Source organism: Pipra filicauda, unplaced genomic scaffold (genome assembly GCF_003945595.2).
Source record: "Pipra filicauda isolate LSUMZ 115617 unplaced genomic scaffold, ASM394559v2 scaffold8_size5757611_pilon, whole genome shotgun sequence".
Lineage (NCBI taxonomy): Eukaryota > Metazoa > Chordata > Aves > Passeriformes > Pipridae > Pipra > Pipra filicauda.
The window spans coordinates 2,032,834-2,060,089 of NW_024105087.1; the positions used below are offsets into that span (position 1 = coordinate 2,032,834).

At 37.3% G+C, this 27,256-nt stretch overlaps 1 protein-coding gene across 6 annotated transcripts in view; it reads right to left on the bottom strand.

Annotated features, from left to right (window-relative positions):
* DCLK2 (doublecortin like kinase 2) overlaps nucleotides 1-27,256 on the bottom strand; it is an 83,768-nt gene that overhangs the window by 14,264 nt on the left and 42,248 nt on the right. For 4 of the 6 annotated variants that reach the window (XR_003542956.2, XM_027732836.2, XM_027732839.2 and 1 more), the window contains exons 3-10: nucleotides 25,527-25,629; nucleotides 23,664-23,765; nucleotides 22,319-22,369; nucleotides 18,603-18,697; nucleotides 11,609-11,681; nucleotides 10,547-10,655; nucleotides 5,699-5,756; nucleotides 1,596-1,715 (exon numbers count right to left, since the gene is read on the bottom strand). Coding sequence is in view for 4 of the 6 variants with exons in the window: in XM_027732836.2 (XP_027588637.1) it covers nucleotides 1,596-1,715; nucleotides 5,699-5,756; nucleotides 10,547-10,655; nucleotides 11,609-11,681; nucleotides 18,603-18,697; nucleotides 22,319-22,369; nucleotides 23,664-23,765; nucleotides 25,527-25,629 (711 nt within the window). In the remaining 2 variants the exon portion in view is untranslated. The remainder of the gene's footprint in view (nucleotides 1-1,595; nucleotides 1,716-5,698; nucleotides 5,757-10,546; nucleotides 10,656-11,608; nucleotides 11,682-18,602; nucleotides 18,698-22,318; nucleotides 22,370-23,663; nucleotides 23,766-25,526; nucleotides 25,630-27,256) is intronic. The other 2 variants (XR_003542957.2, XM_027732837.2) reach the window with 1 other exon arrangement.

Here is a 27,256-nt window from a genome sequence, read left to right on the forward strand (position 1 = left end):
CTGGGACTTGGGTCATCTACATTAAATTCTCAGCTGTAATCCTGGCTTCTGGTGTCTGAGTTTGGACAAATCACAGATCTTCTCTGTCTTGATTTCTTTTTATTGATCTTCCTACCTTTGATCACTCATTTCTATTACCTACAGGTACAGGCATACAGTTTCTCTTTTCTTCATCTATACCTTTAATATAGTGAAAAACAGGCCTGGTTTTGAGTAAAGGCTACAGTAAATTAGCCCAGTAATAAAAACCTTAACAAACAAATATTCAGCAATTGTAATGAACTGCAAATCTGAATTTCTGCAAATATTGCAGAAATATCAATAAATAAAGCTAAAGAGGACAAACAAGACAAGCAGACAAGCGTGATCTTTTCCAACATAAATGAATCCACTGATTCCATCACCTACAGGTGATTTTTGAATGTTTCAGTTGTGCAGTCTCTGTTTTATGGATGTCCTATTCCTCTTGGAATACATAACAACATGTGAGCAAGTTACTGATGCAGCATTTTCAGTCATTGCAACAAATTTTATGTGGGTGTCTCTATGATGGTTACCCTGGATACATCTGTAGGAGTGATCTGTCTGAGCTGTGGGTGGCATTCCAAGCATTTCAATATACAGGGAAGAGAAGGAGCAATTCAGGAAATACAGGCCAAGATGGTGGTGAATTAAAATATAAAAAAATACTGTCTTGAAACCCCAAAAAAGCCTATAGTATATAAAAATAACTTCCAGAAAGGAAGAGAAATGAGTAGGCTACAGAAATTATGAATTCAACAACTACACACTTTTTTTTAGAGATTTCCCAGGCTGGTAACTACTCTAGGGGGGAATCCTGAATCTAACAATGTTTCAGACAGAAATAAAAAGTGCTGCTGCTGCTATATAATATTTGTACCTGACATGCCAATCAAGCTGATGTGCAGTGTTGCTGTGTATGTACACAACTCAGACAAGAGAACGCACGACTAAAACTTGATGCAATTTGTGTATTTGGCTCACCAGATGACAGCAAAATGAGTATTTTTGTTTTCTCTGTACATGTATGAAAGCAGCATATCTGTTCTCTGGTAAACTGGAAATAAGGGGAATGAATGTTTGATACAAACAAACCAGGTGAGATTTTTTGAGTTTTAATTTTCTTGGATGATGATCACTTGAATTTAAACTATCTGTCTCATTTATTGTCAATTAAGACAAATTTATCACAGAGAGATAAATTCATTACTTTCTTTAAGGCAAATTATTAAATAAATAAATTAGTGAAATAAATGCAGGTGTTCTGTTAGTAAAAGCACATCTCCATCTGCCCTGCATATTGTAAGCGTGATATAAAAACCACTATCCGCTTCTGTCTAGACTGTGCACATTGCAAAATTACCTCAAATCTGTGTTAATAATCTAATTAAAACTGCAAAGAGATAAATTCCATTCATATAATTGATCGAAAAGAGTATTTTTATTATTAAAAATGCAGGTTGCCACTGAAATTGTATATGATCTCCCAAGATCTTAGTGTTCCCAGATGCTGCTCAGATCTCACACCAACATAGAGAATTCAAACAAGATAAATAAAGCCTCCTTAGTCTTACCTTGACCAGCTCCATCACCAGATAGAGTTCTGTTGGGGTGTCCATTTCCTCTATAAGCATAATGATATTTGGATGCTTCACTCGACGCAGAATAGACACTTCATTTTCAATCAGGTGCTCCTGTTCAGAACAGGATGGAGAAGTTTATCTAAATAGACATGAAATTGCCAATTCACTTTTCCTTGGATCAGCTGATCACTTGATCAGTGAGCACCTTTTTTGCTGTTTAATTTATATAGTAAAGGGTTATTGTCAGATGCTGGATTTTAAGTTGTATTTCACCACTGACCACGTTTAATTTAAAATACTGTATTTCACTCACATAAACAATGGGATATCTCTGAAAAAAGACCCCAGAACATGACAGCAATTCAGGAAGTGCAGATTATATTCTTATGTGGGTATTATGAGGTGAAATTAAGTTCAGAACCTTTCTGCCCCCAAGCTGGATCATTGTAACCTGTCACCCCTCATCAATAGTCAACATGTTCTTGATCCTCTCCAGCCTTCACCTCTCATTTAGTGTAGGTTACTCAAGGAGAGATTACCTAGGATTTATATTCAAGGACTTTATTTTTTTTAAAAAAGTTGTAGAATATATACAAGAAAAAAATATTATAACTGCTTTGGTTATGGTTTTCAGTTCATTTTATATGTATGTTCAGATTTACAATCTGCAAAATGTGTAATAGCTCAGTTAAATTGTTGTGACTCCAACAGCTTAACAGCACACAGATTGCGTTTAATTTCCCCTTCCCTAGACTTCTGAGGAACTAATGGCTTTCAAGAACAAATTAGTTTCAAATGTCTTGTTTTCTGGAACATTTTAGCACATGGTTAACACTGGAGAGCGAAAAAAATTACATGCCCCTTTCACGTGAAAGAATGATTTTAATTTTCCTTTATAAATATTGGAATACAGACGTATTTAGGTTCACTGCAAAATAAATACCAATGCTTGCATAAAACACGAGCACCCTTACACTGGGGCAGATAACAAATCATGTCACTGGACTCAGAACTTATTCATGTTTAATGCACCGATTAGTAGCATGCATTTCATGCATTTGTGAACAGAGCATTAGAAGGAGATGTGATCCACTGTGCAGAGGCAGTGATTGAAGATCTTGTGCTACTTCACCTTCTTCTTCCAGGGTTATTTACGAATGCACTGTGTTTTTGCCAAAGCTCTGTGTGGCTACATAACTCAGAAACCACATGCCATGTGTGCATCTCATTTCGTGAGAGTACGGTGCGGCATATACGGGTTAAACAGTCACACCTTTGAAATTCAGTTTGAAAGAGCACCAATTGTCATTCTGAACAAACATATGCCTGCTCCAAGCAAAGTGCTCTGGAGGAAAAAAAACAAACAAACATGAAGCAATTTTGTTAAACACAATGCTGAATCTCATCACCAGACAGAAGTGAACAGCCACAGCATACTAAGCCTTAGGGATGGAAGCCTGTAAATTCAAAACTAACATTAAGAGTCCAAGCAAAAACTAGAATATTATTATAGCTTTTTCTACCCAAAGAACAGATAGCATATTAAATTTATTACATCCATTAATTACAACTAAGGCACAATAGCTTTATCTGTGCTTTCTTTGTTTCACATGACTAAATTTTTAATTGCTTTAAATAAAGCTCAGGAATAACTAATGTTTATTTAAAATAATAATAATTTTTAAAAACAGTCCCCGAAATGTTGTTGAGCTACTGTTTAAAATGCTGACTAATATGTGGTTCTTTATTTTCAACCACCCCACTGTTTTGCTCTATTTTGCTATATAAAAAACCAGTAATTTTCAAAGTCATTACAATGTTTTTCCTGGATAGTGCAATATATGCTTCAGTTTGCATTAATATGATTTATTTACAGTGAAATTACTGTGTAATTAACATTTAAGCCACTCGTGGAAAATACATTAGTCAACTGTATTCAAGTTTTAGGACATCCAAGATCAACTGCTAAGGAGCAGTGAGCAACACTCAAGTCATCCATATTTGGGCTGGATGGGTGTTTTCAAAGCAGTGCTTATGTTGGCCTGTGAAACTAAGCGAGGAAGGAATAAGATGTAGCAAAATTTAATTATTTTCTCTGTTGGAATTCTTCCTGGACAGTTCTGCCACTGCCCTAACAGGTATAAACATCTTCCTAACAGTCTGTAGCTATACAGATACAGATCCTTTCAAAACAGGCAAGAATGCATCCATGGGGCTGATTTTTTAATTTGTTTTAAAGCAGGGAGAAAGACATATAGAAAATATGTCTAAACCCTACTGTATTAAACAGACTGTCTATCTCTAGACAGTTGTAATTTGTGATACCTAAGCAGCTGACTCAGACAAGTAATAAACACCACCTAAAGCTGCAAGCTGTACACATCATCCAAAAATTTTGTTTGCGGTGGAAAGCACTGGGTCACCCTTCCCACAGCTGAAGAAATTGCAACATTCAATCTCAGAAAGGCGATTTTAGCACTTTTTCTCATGGTTATGCATTTTTAGGATTCCTTTCTAAATTTTCTAAATAAACCTGGAGAATATGAGATAAAACAATGTGGATGCTGGAACACTGATCTCCTAGCACCTAACACAATTTAAAATTGTCATACATAAAACAATTCTGTTTTAGCACCTCTACTTAAAGGAAGTCATCACAGCATCATACAGCTCCTTACCACACAATGAATGTCACACAGACTTGCTACATCCTCCTACAAGGACACATGCAGCATTTGGAGCTCTGAATGACACTTCAGAGCAGTTACAACATGTAATCAGCAAAAAGGATACCTTTGATTTAAACCCCTGACTTGGTTACAAAGATACCTCTAGAATCATTTCAATCAGTCATTTACATAAAAAACATAAGGTGTCTGGATCAAAAAGTCCATCTTTTTAGTACTTGAAAGAATGGTGTATTGCCTACTGTGAAAGAGACTTCAATGCAGAATTTGATTGTTAATAAATACTGTGTTTCAGTGATCTTTTAGCTAACACTTAACTATGAACCATTTAATTCCTAAGTTCCTTAAGAGCATATTGGTTTAAGATCAAAAGCAGTGAAAATAGAAGTATTTTATTTGCTGTTATCTATTCCAATGCTTAGTCTACATTCTTGGCTGTAGGTTGGCTGTTTTTCTTCCTTTTTAAAAATATACTCATGAGGAAAGGAAAGAAGGAGTGGGACAATCTCAGGTATCCATTTCACAGAATCACAGAATTGTTGGAAGGGACTAGAGATCTAGGCAGGATCACGTAGAGCAGGTTACACAGGAATGCCATTCAGGTGGGTTTGGAATGTCTCCAGAGAGGGAGACTCCACAATCTCACTAAAAGGAGTCTGGCACCATTTTCTTGACACTCATCTTTGAGATATTTATATGCATTAATAAGATCCCCTCTCAATCTTCTCTTTTCTAGACTAAACAGGCCCAGCTGCCCCAGCCTCTCCTCGTAAGAGTTGCTCCAGACCCCTCATCATCTCGGTGCTCTCCGCTGGACCCTCTCCAGTACCTCCTCGTCTTTCTTGTACTGAGGAGCCCAGAACTGGACTCACTATATGAGATGCTGTTCTGCTGAAGAGGCAATTTTGGAATTATTTTTTTAAGCTTGAATTAAAAGAAAATGTTTAGGAACTCAAGAGATCCTTGTTAATACAGGATGGTAAGAGTATGTAAACAGAAGGAAATGGCTGCAAAAATTTCTTTCCATGTTCTGCTTACAAAAGGAATATGTAAAGCCATAAAAAGAGAAAAATAAGAGGCAGAGTGGGATGGGAATCACATAAATACCAATATAGCTACAAATTTCCTTTCTCATATTTTACAGATCAAAATAATTTCAATATATTTTGGGTGCATATTAGCATTTTTTTGTCTGTCCAATAAAATAGACAACAATTAGTTTGCTTTTTACTCTGTTATTTAGTAGACTAACACTCACTGCTTTTATTATTTGCTTCTTGGATACATTATCATCTTGTTAAACAGATATTCTGAAAATACTCAGAAAACCCAAATACACCCACCATTTATGACTAATGAGCAGCTGCTAGTGCTGTTTCTGTATACATGCAAATTGTTGTACACTACCTTCCCGCAGCATTTAGCCTTGTCTATGATCTTCAGGGCAAACTCCTTTCCTGTGGATCTAGCAAGAAAAACATGAGAGCCATTAATTAGAAACCGATCAACAAATTGTGGCATTATCTGTAAATACGTCGTCATAACAGAATGTCGTGGAGATTGCTGACAGAAAATTCACAGAATGGGCTTGATTTTGGTTTTTGTTTTCTCAGCAGCATTTGTGCCTGCTGTTTCCCTGACTACCACAACCTGGCTCACTTGGTGTATTAATCCCAGGATCCAGCTGCAATTTATGCTTTGTGACCAGGCACGATTCTGTTACTACTTCCTTAATGCAACATGCAAAATTTGCCTTCAGCCTTCCACTTAGCTTTGTTCAACTGGTAAGCTTTAAAGAAAAAAATCATACACATATATGTGTGAGCAGAAGAAAGACTGATATCCTAGTAAAAAAATTCAATAAGATTCAGCAGAGCTAAAACCCCATAGTTCATTACAGAGTAGTCTAAAATCCTGTAGAATCTATTAGGTACTGATTTTGAGCTTTTGTATTTCATTATTCCTTTATTTACTTTTTTTAAAGCATTTTGTTGAATTCTACAGCATCTAAAGTCCTGAGGATTTTAAGAGGGTGGTTATATACTAAGTAAAAAGGATTACTGGTTTTGGTAAGTACTCTCACAGAAAGGAGCTCTTGTTTGTGAACTGTCCCTTTAAGCAATAAAAATCTTCATTTCTCCAGAAGGGGAGAAAATGAGAGAAAAAAGAAACACAATGTAATTTTTTTTTTAAACTAAGAAGAAATTACTACTTATATTAATGATGAACATAAGAAAGAAAATACTTTAAGACCCTGTTGCTACTCTTTTGTATTGTGCCAATGCCTACAGACTCCAGGTTGCATCAGAACACCAGTGGCATGTTCAGCAAAACCAGGAGGTAGTTACAAAAGCAAAAACAGGCATGTTTTTACACTTCCAGGGTAGTTTTCACTACGCTTTTGGCATTAGATACAACTAGTCCAAATCAGTACCTTACAGAAAAAATAACTGAATTAACATCTAACATTCGATATATGCATTATTGAAAAAATGCAGCAGGGAATCTCTTCCCTGAAAAGTGCAGCTGTAGCTGCAAGGTTGTCATAGTTACAACCTGATTTGGTCTTTAGATAGAAGCCTTATCTAAATGGTATCCGTGAAATGCCATCCTCTCATATTACAGGCACGATGTAAAATCTACTATGAATACAGCATGTAATTCAGAATCACAATTTGTGCATTATACTATAAATTATATCTGAAAGCCTTCAAACAACTGATCAGCAAAATCCACTTAGCAAACCTTTGGCACTTATGTTGTGAGAAAACAGGAGTTAACATGCACAAAGCCAATTCATCAACCAACTTCCTTCTGCAAATGTCCTCTACCACAGCACCTAAGAAAAAACCCTGGATATAATCCATATAATTTCTGTGCTAATACCACAGCATTGTCTGACAGGTTTCTGGTATTCTTCTGTCGAGCTGTCAGTGCCCATCTGTTGAATTATGTCTTTATATACAGACATATAGGCACCCTTTACAAAAGAGACCCCCTTATTCTTTTTGTAGAACAGCTGGTATAATGGGATCCTAGCTCCACAACTAAGGCTTCTTAGCAAGGCACTGTTAGAAATTAAGTAGAATTAGCAGGAATTAAAAGAGAAGCATTTATGGTTGGCCCTTCCTCTTTCACTCTTATTATTAGCAATTACGGTTGTGTATTTATTTTATATAAAATTCATTTAACGTTTCACTAAAGATTTGATCACATACAAAACCAGACGTTTAAGTTTAATTTTGCCTTTTTTTTCTTTTTGTTTTTACAATTGGAAGGTTGTTTTTCTAGTCCAGTTTCCTCATTCCAAAAATCACAGATGACATTTTGAAACCCCAGTGACCTACCACCCCTTGTCCCATTTCCAGTGGAACTTAAGCGATTTCCAAAACGCACAGCTGATATTTCTGAAAATAATATATTATGTAAGCTGATGCTTTTAATCGGCTAGCTTTCATGAATGTTGTTCACTCTATAAATAACAAAGGATGTGTGGCCAGTTTCAGGGTGCATGAGAAAACACTGTGAAGCATCATTCATCTTGTGCTTGAGCTGAAACTTTGGGATTTTAAACCACGGAAGAACCTTTGAGACACCAGGTATGCTGGGACCTGAGGGGATCCACCTGTCCCAACGGGGAAAATGCATCTTTGGACATTTCTGGGGGAGTTGATTGAGAAAGCTTTAAACTAGACTTGATGGGGGAAGGGGATACCAACAGGATTGTAGCAGGTAAGCCAAGGGTTGGGATGACATCACCTAAGGATGGCAATGCCAGTGGGAACATTTGCAATGCTCTCAGGAGCGTGAAGAGCTCAGGAGTGTATCTGAAATACTTGCACACCAATACACGCAGTATGGGAAACAAATGGGATGAACTGGAAGTGTTGGTCAGATCTCAGAGCTACGATATCGTTGCTGCTCCTGAGACCTGGTGGAATGAGTCCCACAACTGGAGTGCTGGGACGGAAGGCAGGAGCCTGTTTAGGAGGGATAGGCAGAGCAGCAAGGTAGAGGTGTTGCACTATATATAAGGGAGAGGTTTCACTGCACAGCCCTTACAGTCAGTGATGTGGTTGAGAGCTTCTGGGTGCAATGGTAAACAAAGGACATGGTGTAGTGGTAGTCTGCTACTGGATCACCCAGTTGGGATGTAAGCACTGTTGAGTTATTCTGTAGGTGAAGATGAGAAATTACTGTGGAGACCCTGTCCTTATGGGAGATTTCAACTTCCCAAACATTAAGTGGGAACATCATACTGCTGTGAAAACAGGTCTTGGAAATTCTTGAGATTTGTAGGAGATAATTTCTTGTCACAGGTATTCAGTGAGCCAACTAGGCAAGATGCCCTCCTAGACTTGCTATTTGTGAACAGAGAAGGACTCATGGGGGATGTAATGGTTGGTGTCTGTCTTGGTGATAGTGATCATCAAATGGTTGAGTTTAAAATTTTTGGTGTAATCAGAGAAAAGGACAGCAGTGTTGCTACGCTGGATTTCAAGAAAGCAAACTAAGTTATTCAGAGAGTTCTTTATCAGAGTACCCTGTATCTTCTTTTGAGGATCAATTGCTGGTCAGTTTTTAAGAACCAGCTTTCAGAAGCAGAGGAGTAGGAAATTCCATTGTGTTCTAAGTCAAGCAAGCAGGGCAGAAGACCAGCTTGGCTGAACAAGGAATTCCTCGTGGTAATCAAGAGGAAAAAGAAGTTGTACGATCTTTGGAAGCAAGGTCAGGCTTCACAGAAAGATTACAGAGCTGTGGGTCGTATTTGCAGGGAGAAAACAAGAAAGGCCAAAGCACAATTAGATCTGAAACTGGTCAGTGTTGTGCCAGACAACGAGGCTTTTTGAAGTATGTCAATAGCAAAGGGAGATCTAAAGAAAACATACTTGTTGAAGATTGTCACCTGACTAATAGACATTAAGATAAAGCAAAGGCATGCAATGCTTTTTTGTTTGCCTCACCCTTTAGTAGTACTGATAGACATGGGGCTGCCTGGTCTCCTGAGTCAGAGGACCAGGAGAGTGAGAGCAGTGACTTTCCATCTGCTGACACTGAAATTGTCAGGGACCAGTTGCCATCAGCTGAGTGCTCACAAGTCCCTGGGGCCTGATGGGATTCATCCCAGAGAACTGAAGGACCTAGCAAATATCATGGCAGGACGTGGCTCAAAGATATACAAAAGGTCTTAAGAGTCTGGGGAGGTCCCTGCTGACTGGAAGCTTGCCAGCGTTATCCCAGTTTACAGTAAGGGCACAAGGGAAGACTCAGGGAACTACGGACCTGCTAGTACAACCTCACTTCTGGAATGAGATGTTTTCATTCATACGTACCTTTCTTTCCTTTTAATAAAACCAGAAGATGAGGATCAAATAGTAGAAACCATTTCTGTAACTTTTATGGTTTTTACAGTCATTTGCTGAATTTTCCCAGTATTTGCAAACAAGTTGGGAATTCCTCATAATATTTAAGAAACTGACATAGCTCTCAGATTGATGAAGATAGCAGAAGGTGGTTCTAAAAAAATACACTGAGAAAGTGACAGTCAAATCATCTGTTATGTTTGCACTAGCAGCACAGTGTGACACAAAGCTTTCAGAGGAAGGGCAGTAACACAGCACAGGTCTGTAAAGGTATCCTGTCTACCCCATGGGAAATCAGGCACAAGAATATTTCAGGGTCGGGTGTATTGAAGGGTCTATTTGCAAAGTCTCTGGCTACTCACGGCAGTACCTCACAGAAGAAGGAAGCACAAGGGAGCTGGTAGCACAGGCTAATAGCCAACAACTGCACGCCTTTAAGAATGCTTTACCCACAGTATACTGAAAGCTGTGAAAAATCATGTAAGCAGCAGGCAGTAGGGACATTAGAGCAGCAGAAGTGCTGAGGCAGAAGGGGGGGCTCTCAAAGACTGTTTAGATGCCACATACTGTCACCCACAGCCATCTGTAGTGTGAGGGATGTCTTGAAGATCTGTGAGGTGTCCTTAAGAGTCACCATTAGAAGGTGATACCTCCTTTAGGTTTTGGGATAAAAAATGTTTCTCTGCTGTTCTCATACTCCTTTGCTAGAAGAATACATAAGAAGCTCTGCGTATTTCATTATGCCTATTTCTCCTGAAGTGTATGCATATCTTTGCATAAGGGTATGCTGCTCTTTCCTTTCATCTCCTTATATTTTTCTAAGAAATTATGTTAACGCACAGGGCTTTATCCAGTAAAATAAACAGCAGTACTGAACAGTTTCCTTGCTCACCGTTCTACACACTCCTTTACGACAGCAAAATTGCCATCACCAATCACCTTCCCCACTTTGTACTTCTCAAGAATGGTAGATGACCCTGAGAACTTGTTTCCATTCACGCCTGTAAAAAATAAAAAAGAAAAAAGTCAATAATGCAAACTGAAGTGTCAGCAGGATGCAGTATATCCCCAATGGGTTCCACAGATACAAAACAGTCACAAATGCAAAACAAAACTTAAAAGTAAGTTGTTTTCTTCACTGCTTTTTCCCTTGGTTTTATCTCAAACGTAAGAAGGAACAAGATAAACCCAAAGTTGTTTGACCTTTTAACACACAAATCAATTCTTACTATGGTTTTGTATAGGCATATTCTAAAAGTAATTAATGCAGTTAGAAGTTCTTAGTCTACAATTTTCTGAGCTCGAATTACTTTTTTGAAGTACCTTTTTGCAAACTCAGTGTAAAAATGCAAATAAAATTCATCTGCAATGCATGTAAAAGACCCAAAAAGTTTTATCTGCTGATTTCCTTCCAGTTCCTATGGCTGCTGCTGAAACATGCAAAGTGCAAGGAATGCTGGTAGGCACTTATTTCAGTATTTTTAAAATAAAAAAAACAACTCTAAAATGAAATTTAAAAATAATTAAAAATAATTAACATTGCTTTAAAGAGATAAGGAATGAAAGGTTAGCTATGGTCAGTTGATAGGCCAGTGGTTCTACCTGAAATACAATCAGCTTTTTTAAGGAGGGTTCCTCTTTCAGTCCAGCCCCAAACACATTTCTGGTGATACTGCAGGTCAAAATCAAATTCCTAACAGTGACTATTGAAGAGCATGGTCCACTGATATGCTACCACTTGACAAAAAAATTTACAAAATTTGTTTCCTATCTTTACTGCCTTGATAAATAAAATGTGATAACAATTTTTCCAAGATAAGTTTGTTGACAAGGTATCAAACATCTCAGAACAGAAAAGGATTTGGAGTCATCAGGAACCACCTAAAAGTGCTAAACCAACTGTCACCTACAACATAATTTTTGCAAGGACTGTTAACAATTACTGGTGTCCTACCTTCAGGACTCTGGCAACGGAGTGATTCAGGTACACCATTCACATTGGAAGAAGATCCACCATGTGGAGAGATCTATGGATATACACAAGAACTTTTTATTTCTGATGGTAATCATAAGAAAGAGCCATATAAGAAAGTTGCAAAGTTGGAAAAAAACCCACCCTAAAAACACCTATAACCAATCAGTTCCCTTTTTAGTCCCATTGTATTTTTATTCTTGTTTCCTCATCATCATAAGAATACATCATCACTTACACCAATTTAAGATTCAGTCCCAATATTCCTATTTAGATAAGTAGTTGAACACATTTGAGAAAAAAACAAAGAAAATTCCTTCCAGCTGCACCTACTTCCAACTACACGCAACAGTCAGTTGTGTGGAGCCAACATTCCCTCCTCATTCTACACAAGATCATGAGGACAAACTCTGTGCACGTTTTCATGTCAGCTGAGGCAGCCACCTCCAGACAGCCATCAAGAGGCCAGTGCAGCAATCACGTGCTTTCAGGCTGCTCTTCAGAGATGGCACTGTCTGAGGTTTCCCTACCTGAACTCTATCCATATATGCTCCCTTTAGAGTAGCACTGTAACATGCTAGGAAGGTAATAAAGAAATGTTTGCGTGGCCCCACCAGTTTTCATTTAAAGAAGAGAATTTTGGCATAGGTGGCCAGATACACCTACGATAATCAGATTTATTTACTAATCTATCGAGCTGTATTTTAGGTTACTATACATGTGAAGATTTATCACATCTACAAGCACTTCAAGTTAGATGTGTGATACTCATCCAGACATAGATTCAGTTTTAGTAACTACGACACTGTAAAAAACAAATATCTAAATTATTTTGAAGCATGACGGCTGAAGAAAACTAATTTTCCTGCACTAAAAACTTAATTGGTACTTCATCTGAATCTTCACAAGTCTACTTATAGTCATCCTGTCATACTGCCCAGGGACAGACACAGCAATAAATTTTTATTTTAAAAAGGGGTGGAGGCATAGGAATGAATGCCATAAATAGTAAAATGTACTGGCTGTGTTCTGTGCACCACTTTCATAAGTTCTCCCATTACAGCTATATATGCTCCATAAAATTAAAATACATTTTAGATCATTCCCCCTCTTCTACGTAAAATTTCTTGCTGTTCTGTGAAGTTCCATATCTTGTTTTCTTCATGGGCTATTATAGTAGCTCACCACTCACCACATAAAGGATTAAAATGCTTCTCTGCCTTAAGCTCAGTGTCTGTTGAAATGGCTTTGCATGACACCGGGAATGCAAATGCAGCATTTTCCGTTTTAGCTGACATTGTCTGGTTACACTGCTGAATATTTTAAATCATTAACACTATTGTCAGTGAAAGAACTGAACTGACAGATAGGGATATTGTCTAAAGGCTCATGAAATGCTAATGAATGCTTAAGTTTCTAATGGCAGCTGAGCTGCCAAATCAGCTAAAGGTACAGTAACTATAAGCTGTACAACTTAATTTTGCAGAGCCTCTAAAACAATGAAGTTTACTAGCATTTGGCACAGGAGTAGCATCAAACAGCAAGCAGTCAGCTACTACTCTGCTTCTTGATAATAACTTTAAACTAGGCTGCTGCATTTCTGAGTTATCTATTTATTTAACAAGGATCGGGAACAAGGACATTTGGGTTAAATGACACTTGTGCAAAATCATGAGTCAGTTTTATAACCAGCCACATTTTCTTCAAGGATGAAGCAGAGCTAACAGAACAGATCACTCACTGAGAAGTATTAGTCATCAGCCTAAAATATTAGTAATCTATTTTGGGTATTCAGTGAGTGACAATACATGGGAATATCTAGCCCATATTTCCAACTTCCTTCAGTCTTGTAATCAGGGCAGAGCATGACAGGGCACATTCCTTCTTACCACAGTATTTACAAGAAAGCAAACACTAACAGGAAAAAAGCTAAAAGGAATAAAAAAAAAAATATTGCTGCTGTTGTGGCTGAGGTGTTAGATCAGAATCTGAAATGGCAGGTTTAACCCTAGCTCTGCCACAACTCCACATGTGGTGGGATTTTATTTTTTGTCTCATGAGAGTGTGAGGAAGGATCAGATATAAACCCATATTCTTCTGAAGTGGAATAGTACCTTAGTTGGCAAATTTTTGCACTCTGGATTAAAGTATTATCCATGACACAAATGTTTGTGGAAACCTTTGGGTATTTTTTTCATATCAAAGGAAATACCTAACTCCTTGGCAGCTAAATGGGACGGTGGCTTCTAGAGCATCCATCTAAATGCTTCCTGTGTCTGTCCTTCTTTCATGTCTAGAGAGAAATTAAGGACTTTAGCCACCAGGTTGCCAGGCATACAGAGCTCCTGTATACATTGTCCTGTACACATTCATGAAGTGCTGAAGAGACTGAACTGTAAGGTACACACGTACACATATGTATGCAGACCCGCATCCTTGTGCCTGGAAAAATGCAGACAGAAACACGGGACACCGACACAAACATTATTATTGTAATACCCTCCGAGTTCATCTAGCCAAACTTAAAAAAAGTAAGTCTATTACTGTTAACCTTTCCTTGAGTTCTGAGCAAACATTGCTGTGGTAATCTTTCATCTGAAGGCTAAGAAAGGAATGTGAACTCTCATACCTTCAGAAAAACTCCTTGGTATTCTCCAAGCAGCTCTGTCTTTATGAAAACATTCAAATTGGTGATGAATCTAACTGTAGACTATGAATATTTTAGTGAAACTGAATTAACTGTAGAAGTATTCTCTAAAATCTGGGGACACTTTGGTAGTGTCATTGTAATTCATCCTGACAGGCTGCAGGAAGAAAGGGCTAAAACATATTCCGAAAAGAAACATTTATATAATCAGTATTTCATTTGAGATGCTGGCAGTATTTATTATTATAATGATTAACAGTAACATAAGCTGTAAGACAGAAACTTTTCATTTTTTAAGCGATACTTAAACACTGTAGTAACCCAACTATACTGAGAAGCTACTTTTAAAAATACAATAGCCAATTAAAACGTAGTGATTATGCCTCCATTAATGTGAGCATATATGGTAGGGCATAGAGATATATCATGCACTTTGTTGCACTATTCTGAAGAACCAGAGAAAGATTTACCCTTTTTCTAGAGATATTTTTGAGTGGCATCACATTATATAAAGCATGTAGCTAACTGATGAGAATGGTGAAGGGACTTGACAATGAGTGCAATACCTCAGTTTCCCTACCAGCACAAATTAGCCAACTCTTTTCCTCCACTGCACAGGCAAAAAAGATGCTGAATTGTACATATAACAAATGCACCACTTAAAGAGTCCCTCTATGAACTGCTATGGCACCTACGTCACTAGGCTGGATAATCGCATGTGAATATTCTTAACATGCAACTACCCACAAAGCACATGTGTACAAAATTGAGGAGATTAAAAACCTTGATGAAGATAGGCACTAATCCTTCAAATCACTTAAGCACATGTTTAACTTTAAGTACATTAACATCCTCATTGAAGTAAAAGGGACTACACAATAGCTGAAAGTTAAGCATACTTAAGTTATTTGTTGGATCAGGTTGTAATGCCCTTTCACTTCGGTCATTTGGCCAATCAATTGCCAAAAATAATACTAAGACAAATTCAAACACAATGATACTTAAGGCAATTGGGATTCTAAGAAAGGCCTCAACTGTAAAGCTTCTTTATTTGTACAATTTTATTTTCTTTTTAAAAAAGATTACAAGACACCGTGGTACTTAATTTCAAGAGGGGACAATAAAGTACACCCAAGTAAGCGTAAGGAAGTTATGACACCACTTTCCAAAATATTAAATTTAATCTAGTCTCTGGATGATTTTTATGGTACAAATCGTGCATAGTAACAGATGCACTAGAAGAGTTAAGAGTGAAATTAACCCTAACAGAATTGCATTAAAATGCACACTTAGAACCAGAGAAAAATGTTAAACCTTTCAGTTGTCACTTGCCCACAGAACAGCAAAAGGACTCCTCTCAGTCAGTTGTCACCTAATGCTCTATTACCATTATTTCTTAATCCATGAACGAGATTTTAACTCTACAGAAATTTAATAGAAGAACCAGAAACTCAGCACATTTTATCAAAGAAGAATATTTACAGAGTAGTCATTTACTTCATGCCCATACTTGTTAACTTTTATATCTAAATCTTCACCTTGAAGAAACCCTCTGCAAAGGCTGGATATCAAACTGGCTTACTGTATGTACTAAGCAATTAATAGCACAAGGGCACTCTGGCTGGAAGAGCTAAAAAGGACAGAAAGAAAGCGCTTTTCTTTAAAGATAAGCTGTTCATGAGGAATGTTTCCTGAGAGAAACTTTCTGTGCCTGAACAGAGTACTTCTTCTTATAAAGTGTTGTGAAGCAGAAGGAATCCTTGGGGACTGAAGAGACTTCAGTTTGAAGGAAAAATGGCATTCAGAGAATATGATGTAGGACTCCATGCCTGAGACTAAGAAAAATTGCTGCTTCAATCAGTATCTTTTGCAAGCTGACTGCCTTGATGTTTAGCACTATCACTTAAGCTCTACGTTGACTGTCAATCTACAAAAAGCTTAGCTAGGTTCTAATCTACAGTAAAATATTTTATTTTAAAAAATAAAAAGCTCTGGCTTTTCAAATAGATTAGTTTTTAAAGTACAGTTCATGTGCAGCTGCTCTTATGCTCTGCTCTTTACAGGTAGAAACGTCAACCCTGATTCGTTCCCTTTTTTCTGCTGCCTCAAGCTCCTATAAAACCATTAAGTGCTGCTGTTTCATCTTCTACAAAAACAAACATATGATTTCTACACAACAAACCACTCAAAATATTGGATTCCCAAAGCCAGAAAACTCTTAAACACAATTTATTCTGTCACTCTCTGCCATGGTATGTATATCTACATTTTCATTCAGCTGTAGTGATGGCGCCTTCTTTATACAGCTGCAGGAAGCCAAACTGCTTGTCTTTGCAGCAATGCAGTCTTGGCAACAAGGAATTACTTAACAATAGGGAAAAAGCAGCAACCTCAAAATAATAAAATTGTTCCCTGCTTTCTCCATTTTCCTCATCAGTCTAACCAAAACAAATTCTACAAAAAAAAAAAAAAAGGGTTTCTTTAAAGAATCTGTTTTTTTATATTGATACTTCCCCAAAAGAGACATTCCTACTAGAACATAATCAAGAAACAAGTGTGACTGAACAGCACACTTGATCCTTTTGGAATTTACCCTGTGATTCACTAGATAACATTCCCTATCTTTTAGTTTCAGGAGCACAGTTGGGATACTCCTACTGAACAGATGCATCCTAATGGAATAAACCAAGAGGTACTCACTACTTCAGTAACACATCAGGTCTGAGATGCTTAATTTGGTTTTGCTGTTTTCTTTGGTCATATGGGGATGAATTATTTGACACGAAAACCCATTAGTATCCAGCATCAATTAAATTCCAAATTGAAAAAGTACAACAGCCTACTTGGGTGAGACAGACAGTGAAGGGGAAAGAGGACATGTCCACTTTAGTGAGAATTGCTTGTTGCTATCAGAATTATCTCTGCCTTAATGGAGCTTTAATCGGCTAAAAGCAGACAGGACTGCAGTGGAAAAAACAAAGCAAATTATCTAGTTTCTAAACTTGTAATTTCATTAAAGAGAGACAAAAGAGCATTTGTTAAATATAGTGCAGACTAGATGGGAGTCTAAGCCCAATGATTTTGGTGTTCTCTACTGTAAGATCTACTGCAGAGCTGTCCAGACAAACTTTTAAGACACACAGCTCTAATTCCCAGTGTCAGAACTATTACTGCTCTTGGAAATGCTTTACAGGAGAAAGCCTAAACTATGTTGCTTTGGATAAAGAGTAGCTATGGGATGGTACAGGACAACAGCATAAAGAGAGAGCTCAACAGTAAATTACCTCAATGAACCAAATAACTTCAAACATAATTAAACAAAGAAATAAAAATAAAAAATTAAGCAAATAAATTAAAACAAATATTAAATAAATTAATTCAATAAAATCTTTTGTCAGAATTATCACAGAAGCCTGGAAGAAACCAGTGGCATTACTCCTTGCAAAACAAAGACTTGATAACAATTAGCATGTCAAAACCCAAATCTAAGTACTATTCAAATCACGTCCTTTAGGCAGTCTCTTAACTGCGAAAACACTTTTCCACAGAATTATGCAGCCTCTTCACAGACAGGAGTTCACCAATAGGAGCTATTACTTGATGAGAATAATCAGTGCAAACCATCCAGGCTGCTTTAAGAAAGGCTGCAATTGATGATTCCATAAGAAAATTCTCCTTGAAAGGACAGCTGCACAGATGCAGCAAAAAAGATGCTCAACTGTGCCTCAGGCTGTTCTTTTTATTTTACTGAGCGAAAGGCACAGAGCAGCCTCCAAGAACTGTAAATGTCACCAGTTTTTAAGTGGGAGAGGAAGGGAATTCTCTTAGTGCAACACAGAAAAATCTGCCAGACATGAGGCTGCTCCCAAAGGAACTCCTCAAATGCTTTCAGACAGGAGACTGCATTAAGGGGTGAAATTGTGTGCCACAGATGAAGAAGGGTGCTTCAGATGAAATTTGGGCAATGCTACAAGACTACAAGGCATTCAAAAGAGGATACTACATTTATATAGGCTGAAGGAATATAAATTACTTGGAGGATTTCTGCAGTCCATGGAACAATGGAAAATTTGGAGGGTAAACTGGCATATTCAAGCCACCACCACCCTCTGCCTTTCCTAAGCTGTGTTCAAACCCTGCTAACCAAACAGAATGCAAAAATCTTACTTCAAATCTATTCTCCATTTCATACTAGCAAAAATTATACTAGCAAGGTTACCCTACAAAATTATAACTTTTTCCTTTTTCTTTTTTTTTTCCCTTCAGCACCACTGAATACATTCAATGAATAATGGAATGTAGGGGTTTCTACAGTTCTTTTCTATTTACCTTGAGTCCACGAAAGCTGCCTGGGCTTGTTGGTGAAGAACTGGAGGACTTTGTAGATTTTGGGGTAGATAACTGACTGCTTGGGGTTCCATTAACTGGTGAAAGCAATAAAAGCAAACAAATGGAAGAACAGATTAATAAAATTCAGAAACTGTAACTTGATTTTAGACATAACATACTTCTCTTAACAACTTATCCCTCAAGTCTGCATACAAAGACCTCCTCAAAAAAGACTCCTCAACATTTGGGAATAAATTACAGACTTGCATGCCACACAACTGCACCCCAAAAAATTCATGTGGATGGATGTGGGTTCAAAAAGACACACAAATATTGCATTTTAATTCCAGAGATTAGAAAGGCCTATTCTGTCCTTTGCCAGTGCAAGAGTTTTAGGTGAATAACAGCCACAGCCTTTAAAAATTACATAATTTATTGTGAAATCACACAATAAAATTTGTATAGAAAAAATGCTAAAGACATTTGACCCTCCTTCTATTCATTTTGGATCAACACTACTTTCTAGGTAGAATGTTTCATTTCTAGGTAGAATGTTTCACAGAACACAAGAAAAAAACCAAACAATTATGAACTGTTTGGATTATAAAGAACTTCAGCAGTAGTTCAGAAAAAATATGGATTTAGGGGGAAAAACCTCAACAAGGGAAAAGCTGTAGGTTATTTCTGAACTTCCAATAAGTACAAGTGTCTGTGAAAACATACACTCCCTCTCCCTTTGACTTAAAGAGTTCATTTATGTTAAGTCCAGTTTTCCAGACAGGCCTCATACAGCATTTGTTATATCTCTGGTGAGTTGAATATACCTTACGTCGGTCCTTGTATTTTTCTGAAAAGAACAAACTGAAGAATTTCATTATGCAGACAGAATAGCACACTGTCCACCGTACACAAATATGATGCAATGTCATATGATCAGACTTTATTTCCTTTCTAACTGAACCTCATTTTTTGTGGGAGAGAAAAATAATAGGCAGAAATTTAGGAGCTAGAAATGTTTCATAGCTGATTCACAGTGATGAATTATTTATTCATGAAGAAAAAACAGCTCTGGTAAATAAAAACTTAACTTCAAGTTAATTAACAGATACACCTGCAAATATTCTGTCATAGGTTATGCATCACTTCTTAAACAGTGCTATTGGATTTATTTTACAAGTGCCTACTGACCTATTACATTAACATTCTCTGAGTGTTGAAGATGCCCTCCAAGGACTATTGTTATGACCTGGGCAGTCCATCTGCCAGTAGGCCAGGCTGACTGCATTGCAACTTCCATAAATCCCTGTTTTTCACAAAAATCTTTCTCTAGTGTATGACGTTAAGATATAACCAATTAGCATTTAGCTACAGAATGAGTCTATCTTGAAGTCTGGTAACTTGGATTTACATTCTCACTTCTGTTGCAGGACTAGTACTTTCTCCTAAAAATATTCAGTGTGTCTAGGATATTTTTGTCTTGACTTTAACAAGGATTGCCTGTAAGAACAACAGGTGAGTTACTTAAGTGGGTTTTTCTAAGAAGCTAAAAGTATTTAAGAGTATACATCCCTCCTGCACACTTCATCACTTTGTTTTGGATAATCTTTTTGAAACGTGGCACATCAATATATCCTTGTTTTATAAAGAATTTGCAAGTACAACAATGAAAAGAGCTACTGAATCCTGTTTTCTGCATGACCAAAAATGAGATATTTCAGTAGAAGAGTTTGCTTCCAAATGACAAACTATTACTACAGGAGGAAAAGATTTTCATTTGTTCACAAATTCTTTTATATGGTTCACAGAAATGTCACTATTTCCTGAACATGACCATTAAGGTCTACACTACAAGGCATCCTTCTTTGTCTCTAAGTCACTTCCATCCTCTTAAACATTGACAGAACCACTAAACTGTACCAGTGAAACTGGCTGGTTAACGTAATGTTCTTTCCTCTCAAAACTGTCTAAGGGAGAACATCCCAGCCTACACTGACAGCACTGTAGTTCTTTGCTAATATCTTAGCAATGCTTGGTGGACAAGGGTGGTGTTCTGAGCCAGGGGTGTGACTAGATGACATACAGAGGTCCCTTCCAACTTTTGTGCTTTTATGACTCTACAACACATGGTTCATTCTGCTGAGGATGCTGCTGAAAAGAGGCATCTGTAGATTCCTCTTTGCCAATGTCTTCTGAGATCCACTGTATATGAGTTGGTACAAAAATGCAACCACATAAAAAGCTGGAATTGGCCCTGTGTAGATGTAAAAGCTTTGCATTTATAGGGAGTTAGCACTGCTTGTGTTGGTTTTGGTTGGAGTAGAGTTAATTTTCTTCACAGAGCTAGCACAGGGCTGTGTTTTTGCTGGAAAGTGTTGATAATACAGGGATGGTTTTGTTATTGCTGAGCACAGCATCAAGGCCTTTTCTGTTCCTCACATGGCCTGCCAGTGAGTAGGCTGGGGGTGCACAAGGTGTTTGGGGGGGACACAGGCAAGACAGCTGACCCCGACTGACCCAAGGAGTACTGCAGACCATAGGGCATCACACTCCGGAAAAAAACTAGGGGGAATTTTGGCAGAGAGGTTGCTACTTAGGAACTGGTTGGGCATCTGTCACTGGTCATTTGCATCACTTGTCTTTCTTGGGTTTAATTTCTCTCTCTTTGTTATTTTCTTTTGCATTACAATACTGTCGTTGTTACTACTATTTCAATTATTAAACTGTTCTTAACTCATGAATTTTCTCACTTTCACCCTTCCAATTCACTTCCTTCATGCTGCTGCAGGGAGGAGTGAGCAAGTGCCTATGTGATGCTCAGTTGCTGGCTGAGGTTAAATAGTTTAAACTGCTATTTCATAGAGTAGCACTTTTTCTCCCCCCCCCTCAAAAAACCACACAAGCAATCTGTACAGGCACAAGAATTGTACAGGCAAAAACTTGTCCAATCTTATTGATTTGCTGATTATTTCATGTATATTCCAAACCTAATGTTTTTATCAACTCTCTAAGCATAAATTCTTTTGAAGATTCTTTCAACATGTACACCAGTTTGAATATACAGAAAAAAAAATCTTTTTTGTCATTCTTAAGCAGTATATGTTAGGCTACAGTTCTTTAGCATACTGGAATGTTTAAAACTGAAAAATTATTAATACCCTTTCAATTGTTAACTTCTAATAGGGTTCAAAGTCTTAAGTTATTTGCTAATCAAATTATATGTTACTTGTTTCACAGATACTTTCACTTTGAACTGAAGGTTCAGAGAGGTTTCTCAGTGTTTAAGAACTTAGGCTGAAACAATAAAAGAAAACAAAGAGAGATAAGAAAGTGCAGATAAAATGAAAACCTACGACATGGTTTTGCACTGCTTTTTTCAGTAACACTCACCCCGTCTTTTTTTGCTGGCTGAAATTTTCTCTTATAATAAGCTTTAGAACAGACATATAAATGTGTTGCTCCTCAGAACGTTCCTCTACCTGTAGTCGAATTATACCTCTAAAAATTTAACTTTGACACCATTAGCAGATGTCCAACAAGTAAAAAACATTATTTTGCTCAAATAATCTACTTCAACAAAAAAACAACACCCATTATGTCTCTGCTTCATCGAATGCAAAATGTGTGTTTCAAGCTTGAAAAAACACAGCAAAAAAAATACAGGTAAATGGAGAGGGAGGAGACACTACTGATACACAGCCATAACAGTAATGGCTCACCTGGGGATTTTGCTGAAGAATGAGCACTGGAGTAGTGGCCACCCCTCTTTACTGTACTCATATATTTGACACAAAGGAAAAAGACATTAAGGAAAGAAGTTATTAAACAGCTCTGAACATGCATGAAAGGAAGAAGGGTAAATAAAGCTAAGTAAAGACTACATGAAAAAGAAAGGCAAGTAAACAGAAGGATAAATATCAGACATTTGGATAAATTTTTCAAATTGACCAAACCAAGGGAGGTCCAAGTAGAAATAAGTAAGGAAATGGTAGCACTGATTTATAAATACTTTGCATAAAATTCATTGCTGATAGATATTCTATGTGATCTCATTGGAGGCAACAGAATTGCACGAAATGTAGATCAGTTGCAAAACTTGTCCTTTATGCTACATTTTTCTGTGATCCTTCTTTGAAGCTTTTCAGTTAAATACTCAACCTTTACAAACAGATTATAAATATTCTACTTTGAAAGAACCCAAAGACAGAAAATTACTTTAACCAGTGTCAATTAAACAAAACAAATATTGATGTGGAAATGAGAATATGGAACATGTCACAGGTTTGAATACACACACGGGAGCTTACATGTACAGTTACATTCAAAAAAGAGCATCGTATATTTACATATTCAATGGTTTGATTTCAGGGCTACTTCTCCAGGTCTGAGAGAAAAAAAATTAAAGTTTTACTATATTTAGAAATTAAATGTAGAGGTTAAAAAAAAAAATTTAAAACCCCAAGTTTCTCCCTTTATTTATTGCACAACAGACTCAATGGTTGGAACATATGGTGTTCAGAACCTTTCCTGAAATTACAAGAAGAAGAAAAAAAATTCTCTGCTAATGGGCAATAACATTACAGTACATCTCCTAAATTTACTTTAAACATCAAAGTTCTGTATTTCCTGCAATATTTGCCTTATATAGAAAAAAATCTTTCCATTTCAAAACTTGAGGGTATACTCTACTTCAATGAACACAAATTTAACCACATAACCACCCTGTAGTTAACAGCCTTCAAGAAAATCAAGTGCCATGCTGAAAACATATCCCAAGTGTACAATTAGCACAAATCATTTCAATGTGAATAAACTGAAATTATTTGTTCCTGCAATTAGAAAAATAGAAACCATATTTCTTCCCAGAACTAAAAAAAAAAAATGCAAATTTTATTTTAGATTAGTATTAAATCTATGAGACAAACTGAAAGAACGTTCTTTTCCCCTCAGGAAGCAAAGCATGGCACTTGTATTTTAGACAGAGCCAACAGCTTTCTTCACCCTATTAAACAAATTCTAACTTTCATGTATTTCAAGTGTTCAGCTTTTTCCTAGAAGTAGTACCTGAGGCAGGTGATTTGCTTCGACGTGAAGGTCCTGGACTTTTGGATGCAGTGTGCCTCATGCCAGATGATCGGGAATAAGAGGACTTCATAACACGACATTCTACAAAGCAAGCAGGTAAGAGTTTTGACAACAGCTCAGTGTTACAGCCTTCCTCCACACACCCCTGATGAAATGCCCTACTGAACTGAACAAATTTGTAAGAGCACCTCAGAACTCTAACCTACTTTGCATAAAAACATATTTGAGCTACTCAAATACTGTATGCAATATTTTGCGTATAACACTTCTTCACGTCTTGAAGCTGGTTTATTACTATAATTTAAGTTTGTACATATGCTGATGCCAAGGTTCTTCTGATAATTCGGTAAATTCTGCATGCTGTACCAGCAGTTTCATATAGAGCAACTGCACAGCCAGCACCATTTCCCTTCTCTTGCAAGAAACTGATGTTGTGATCAATTTTTGAACAGGTGAAAAACGTCTATTGTTTCCAAAAGGCTGAAACAATAGATTACTGTCATTTACCATCAGCTATATATTATTAAATAAAAGACAACCTAAGTGGAAAAGGAATCAATAGGCATACATGCACTGACACTTTGGAAACATTTCATTCCTACAGCTGGCATCATTAGCAAATCATTCTGAATGGAATCATATAAATTTCCCTCCTAATTTTGTCCCTGTTATTCATCACTGCAATGTCAATGTCATCATCAAAAATACTGAAGTTGAGCTGTATGCCCTGCTAGTCATGTTCCTCTCTGTACCTAACCTGCTTTTCCAGAGTTATTAGAGGAAGCAGGGACCACCAAAGCTGAAGAGACAAAGGGAGGAAAAACCCCTCCATCACTGGGTTCTCAGTGAGGAAATGAGCCCAATTAGTTAGTCTGTGCACCTCGTAATGTGAAAAGTAATCTTACAGCCTTAAAATGTGCAAGAGAAATTAGGATCATGGCCAGACTGGGATTTGCATTGTGAGTTAATACAGAGAGGTGGTAGATGTCTCATTCTGGGAAACATTCAAGGTCAGGTTCCATGCAGCTTGGAACCATGTGAACTTTTTTTTGAAGATGTTGCTGCTCAGGGCTGGAGGAGTTGCAGTAGATGATTTTTAATGGTCCCTTCCAACTCAAACCATTCTATGATTCTATGAACATGGAGAAAAACCCCCAACATGTCTATGATTCGATAATGCAGGACAATTCTAAAACTGCCTGGTAGAGGCAGCTTTTCTTTTATTTTCCTTGAACTTTACATTATAAAGTTTCTCTTCACAGAAAAACAACTTTCATAAACAAGTTAAATTCATGATTTGTCCAAGGCAGACAGGACAGGCACAAAGTCCCAATTTGTCTCACCTCCTTCCCTACCCAACAACCCCTATAATCTCACAATATATAAAGGATCATCACTTGGTCTACAGCAGATAAAATTGGAATATGTGAATTGTCTGGCAGGACAATTCAAGACCTGAAATGAGCAGGGTTACATATGTGACCTTTTAAAAATCTCACAAATATAAAAGCATGGAAATTATCTTACAGTCACAGATGTCAAAAGTGAGCATTTTTAGCAGATTTCAGATTCATTATATTGATGACTGAACCTTTCAAAATTCAATGCTACTTTCCATGTAACTTTACAGACAGTGTCCGTTTTGCAGGAAAACAGATCAGGTTTGTTAGTGCATTTTAACAGGCTCACAGAATCCAGATGGCGGTTTGAAAAAACTTTTTTGATCCATAGGAAGATGTCTTTCCATGTATAGTTTCCTAAATGACATAACTCTTGAGGATTGAACAGGGGAGCTAGGGGGAGATTTTACTCTTTAAGTGGGTTTAGGAAGCACAGTCTTACCGCTGTGATCTAGCACGAAGTCATCCTGAGCATACCGGTACTTCTCAGGCCCACACGCAATGAAGACATCGTCATCTCCAAAGAAGTCTTGCAAGCACGTTACCTTGATAGCAAAATATATAAAGCAAAATGAACAAATGCAATACTTTCAAGTACTAAATCCTCAGTTGGCCAGCAACAATAAGTTTGTCTTTACCTTTTCGCAGTGATACCATAATGTTCTTTTGTAATCATACAAACACTTGAGTTCCCCAGTACTTCAGGTCTCTAGTAGTGCAGGAAACCTCAGGGCCAAGAATGTAAAACATGACTGCTCCCTACTGCCAAAAACACCTTCTCTTCTGTTTAACACCTGTATTTTTGCCAATAAACTACATAAGCACTGATGACTTTTGCCTTTAACTACATATGCAGGCTGATGACTTTGATAGGAAAATACTATTCAAATATCAAAGCTTCTGACATTAATTGCTTGTAGGAAAATCTGTTGAGTTAAAGAGATTGCATCTGGAATTTATTTATTTGTATACTCTGTTTTAATGCCCTGTTAAAAAAATAAAATAATTCCTCCTTTTATGAAAAGGTATTTCATATTCAAGAAAAAAAGAAAGAGAGTCCCTTCCATGGTCTTTGCAGTTGTCTGTCCTTAATTATCCCAGTAATGATGTTGCAATGTATTTCAAGAAGGATGGGGATATCAGAAAGAAAAATGTTTTTGACATTCTTTAAAAACACAAAATCAAAGACCTTGAAAAAACTTCAGCCCTCAAAAGTCAATAAAAATCCCTTTGTGAAGGAGCAAGTGTTTGCTTTAAAAACAATGAAAACCAAAAAGCTACAACAAGAAATTCCACTGAATTCTAACTCCCTTGTAAGGAAAAAAGTGTTTGTAGATAGTAAGCTATTTTTTAAAATTCAAACAGATCAAAATTTTGCTGTATTGTTTCCATATTCATTTTAACAATTCACACCCAAATGAAATCTGGAAGTAAAAGTCATGTAGAAGCTACGTAATTTGGAATTATTTGGTAAAACTATAAAATTAAAGCGGTAAAACAAAAAACTGCTTTTAGAGAAACTAGCTTTTTCTCCTTCCCCAGGTACCTGTCAACAACACCATTTCCCTATTTTACCCACTGTGATAATACTAAACATTGGCAGAGCTACGGGAAGGGGTCTCTACTGCCTGCAATATTCCAAGAAACACTCAGAATATCAATGACCCTCAGCTCTCTGCAAGACCAGCACAGGGCATTCCCCAGCAGCGCAGTTGTCATGGCAGCTAACCCAGGAGAACAGCCGGATACTCATGGCAGTGCCACATGCAGTATCCAGCATTTGTGTCACTGTGTTATGCAGCCAAAGGGCTCCAGCCATCACCAAAATCCTTTTATTGTTATCTTATCGCTGCAATGACAATTTGCTCTCATCGAGGAGAGACATTTTCAGCCCTGCTTGAAACAGCTGCTTCTAGATAACCAAAGAGGCAGTGAAAACTGGATTCAAAAGGCCGTACAATTTAAGAGAAGTTTCGCTAACTTGGGATTTGTTCCTCTCTGCTTAATAACTCTCTCTACCAATAAGAGGACTCATCATCATTTCCACAGATTTCAGGAATCCAGCAACCAGCTCAAGCCCACCACTACAGGAAAAGTTGTGAGAAAGGTTCCACAACACTTATCCCACACAGGCAGAGATGTTCTCTGAGGCGCAAGTTCACACCCAAGGCC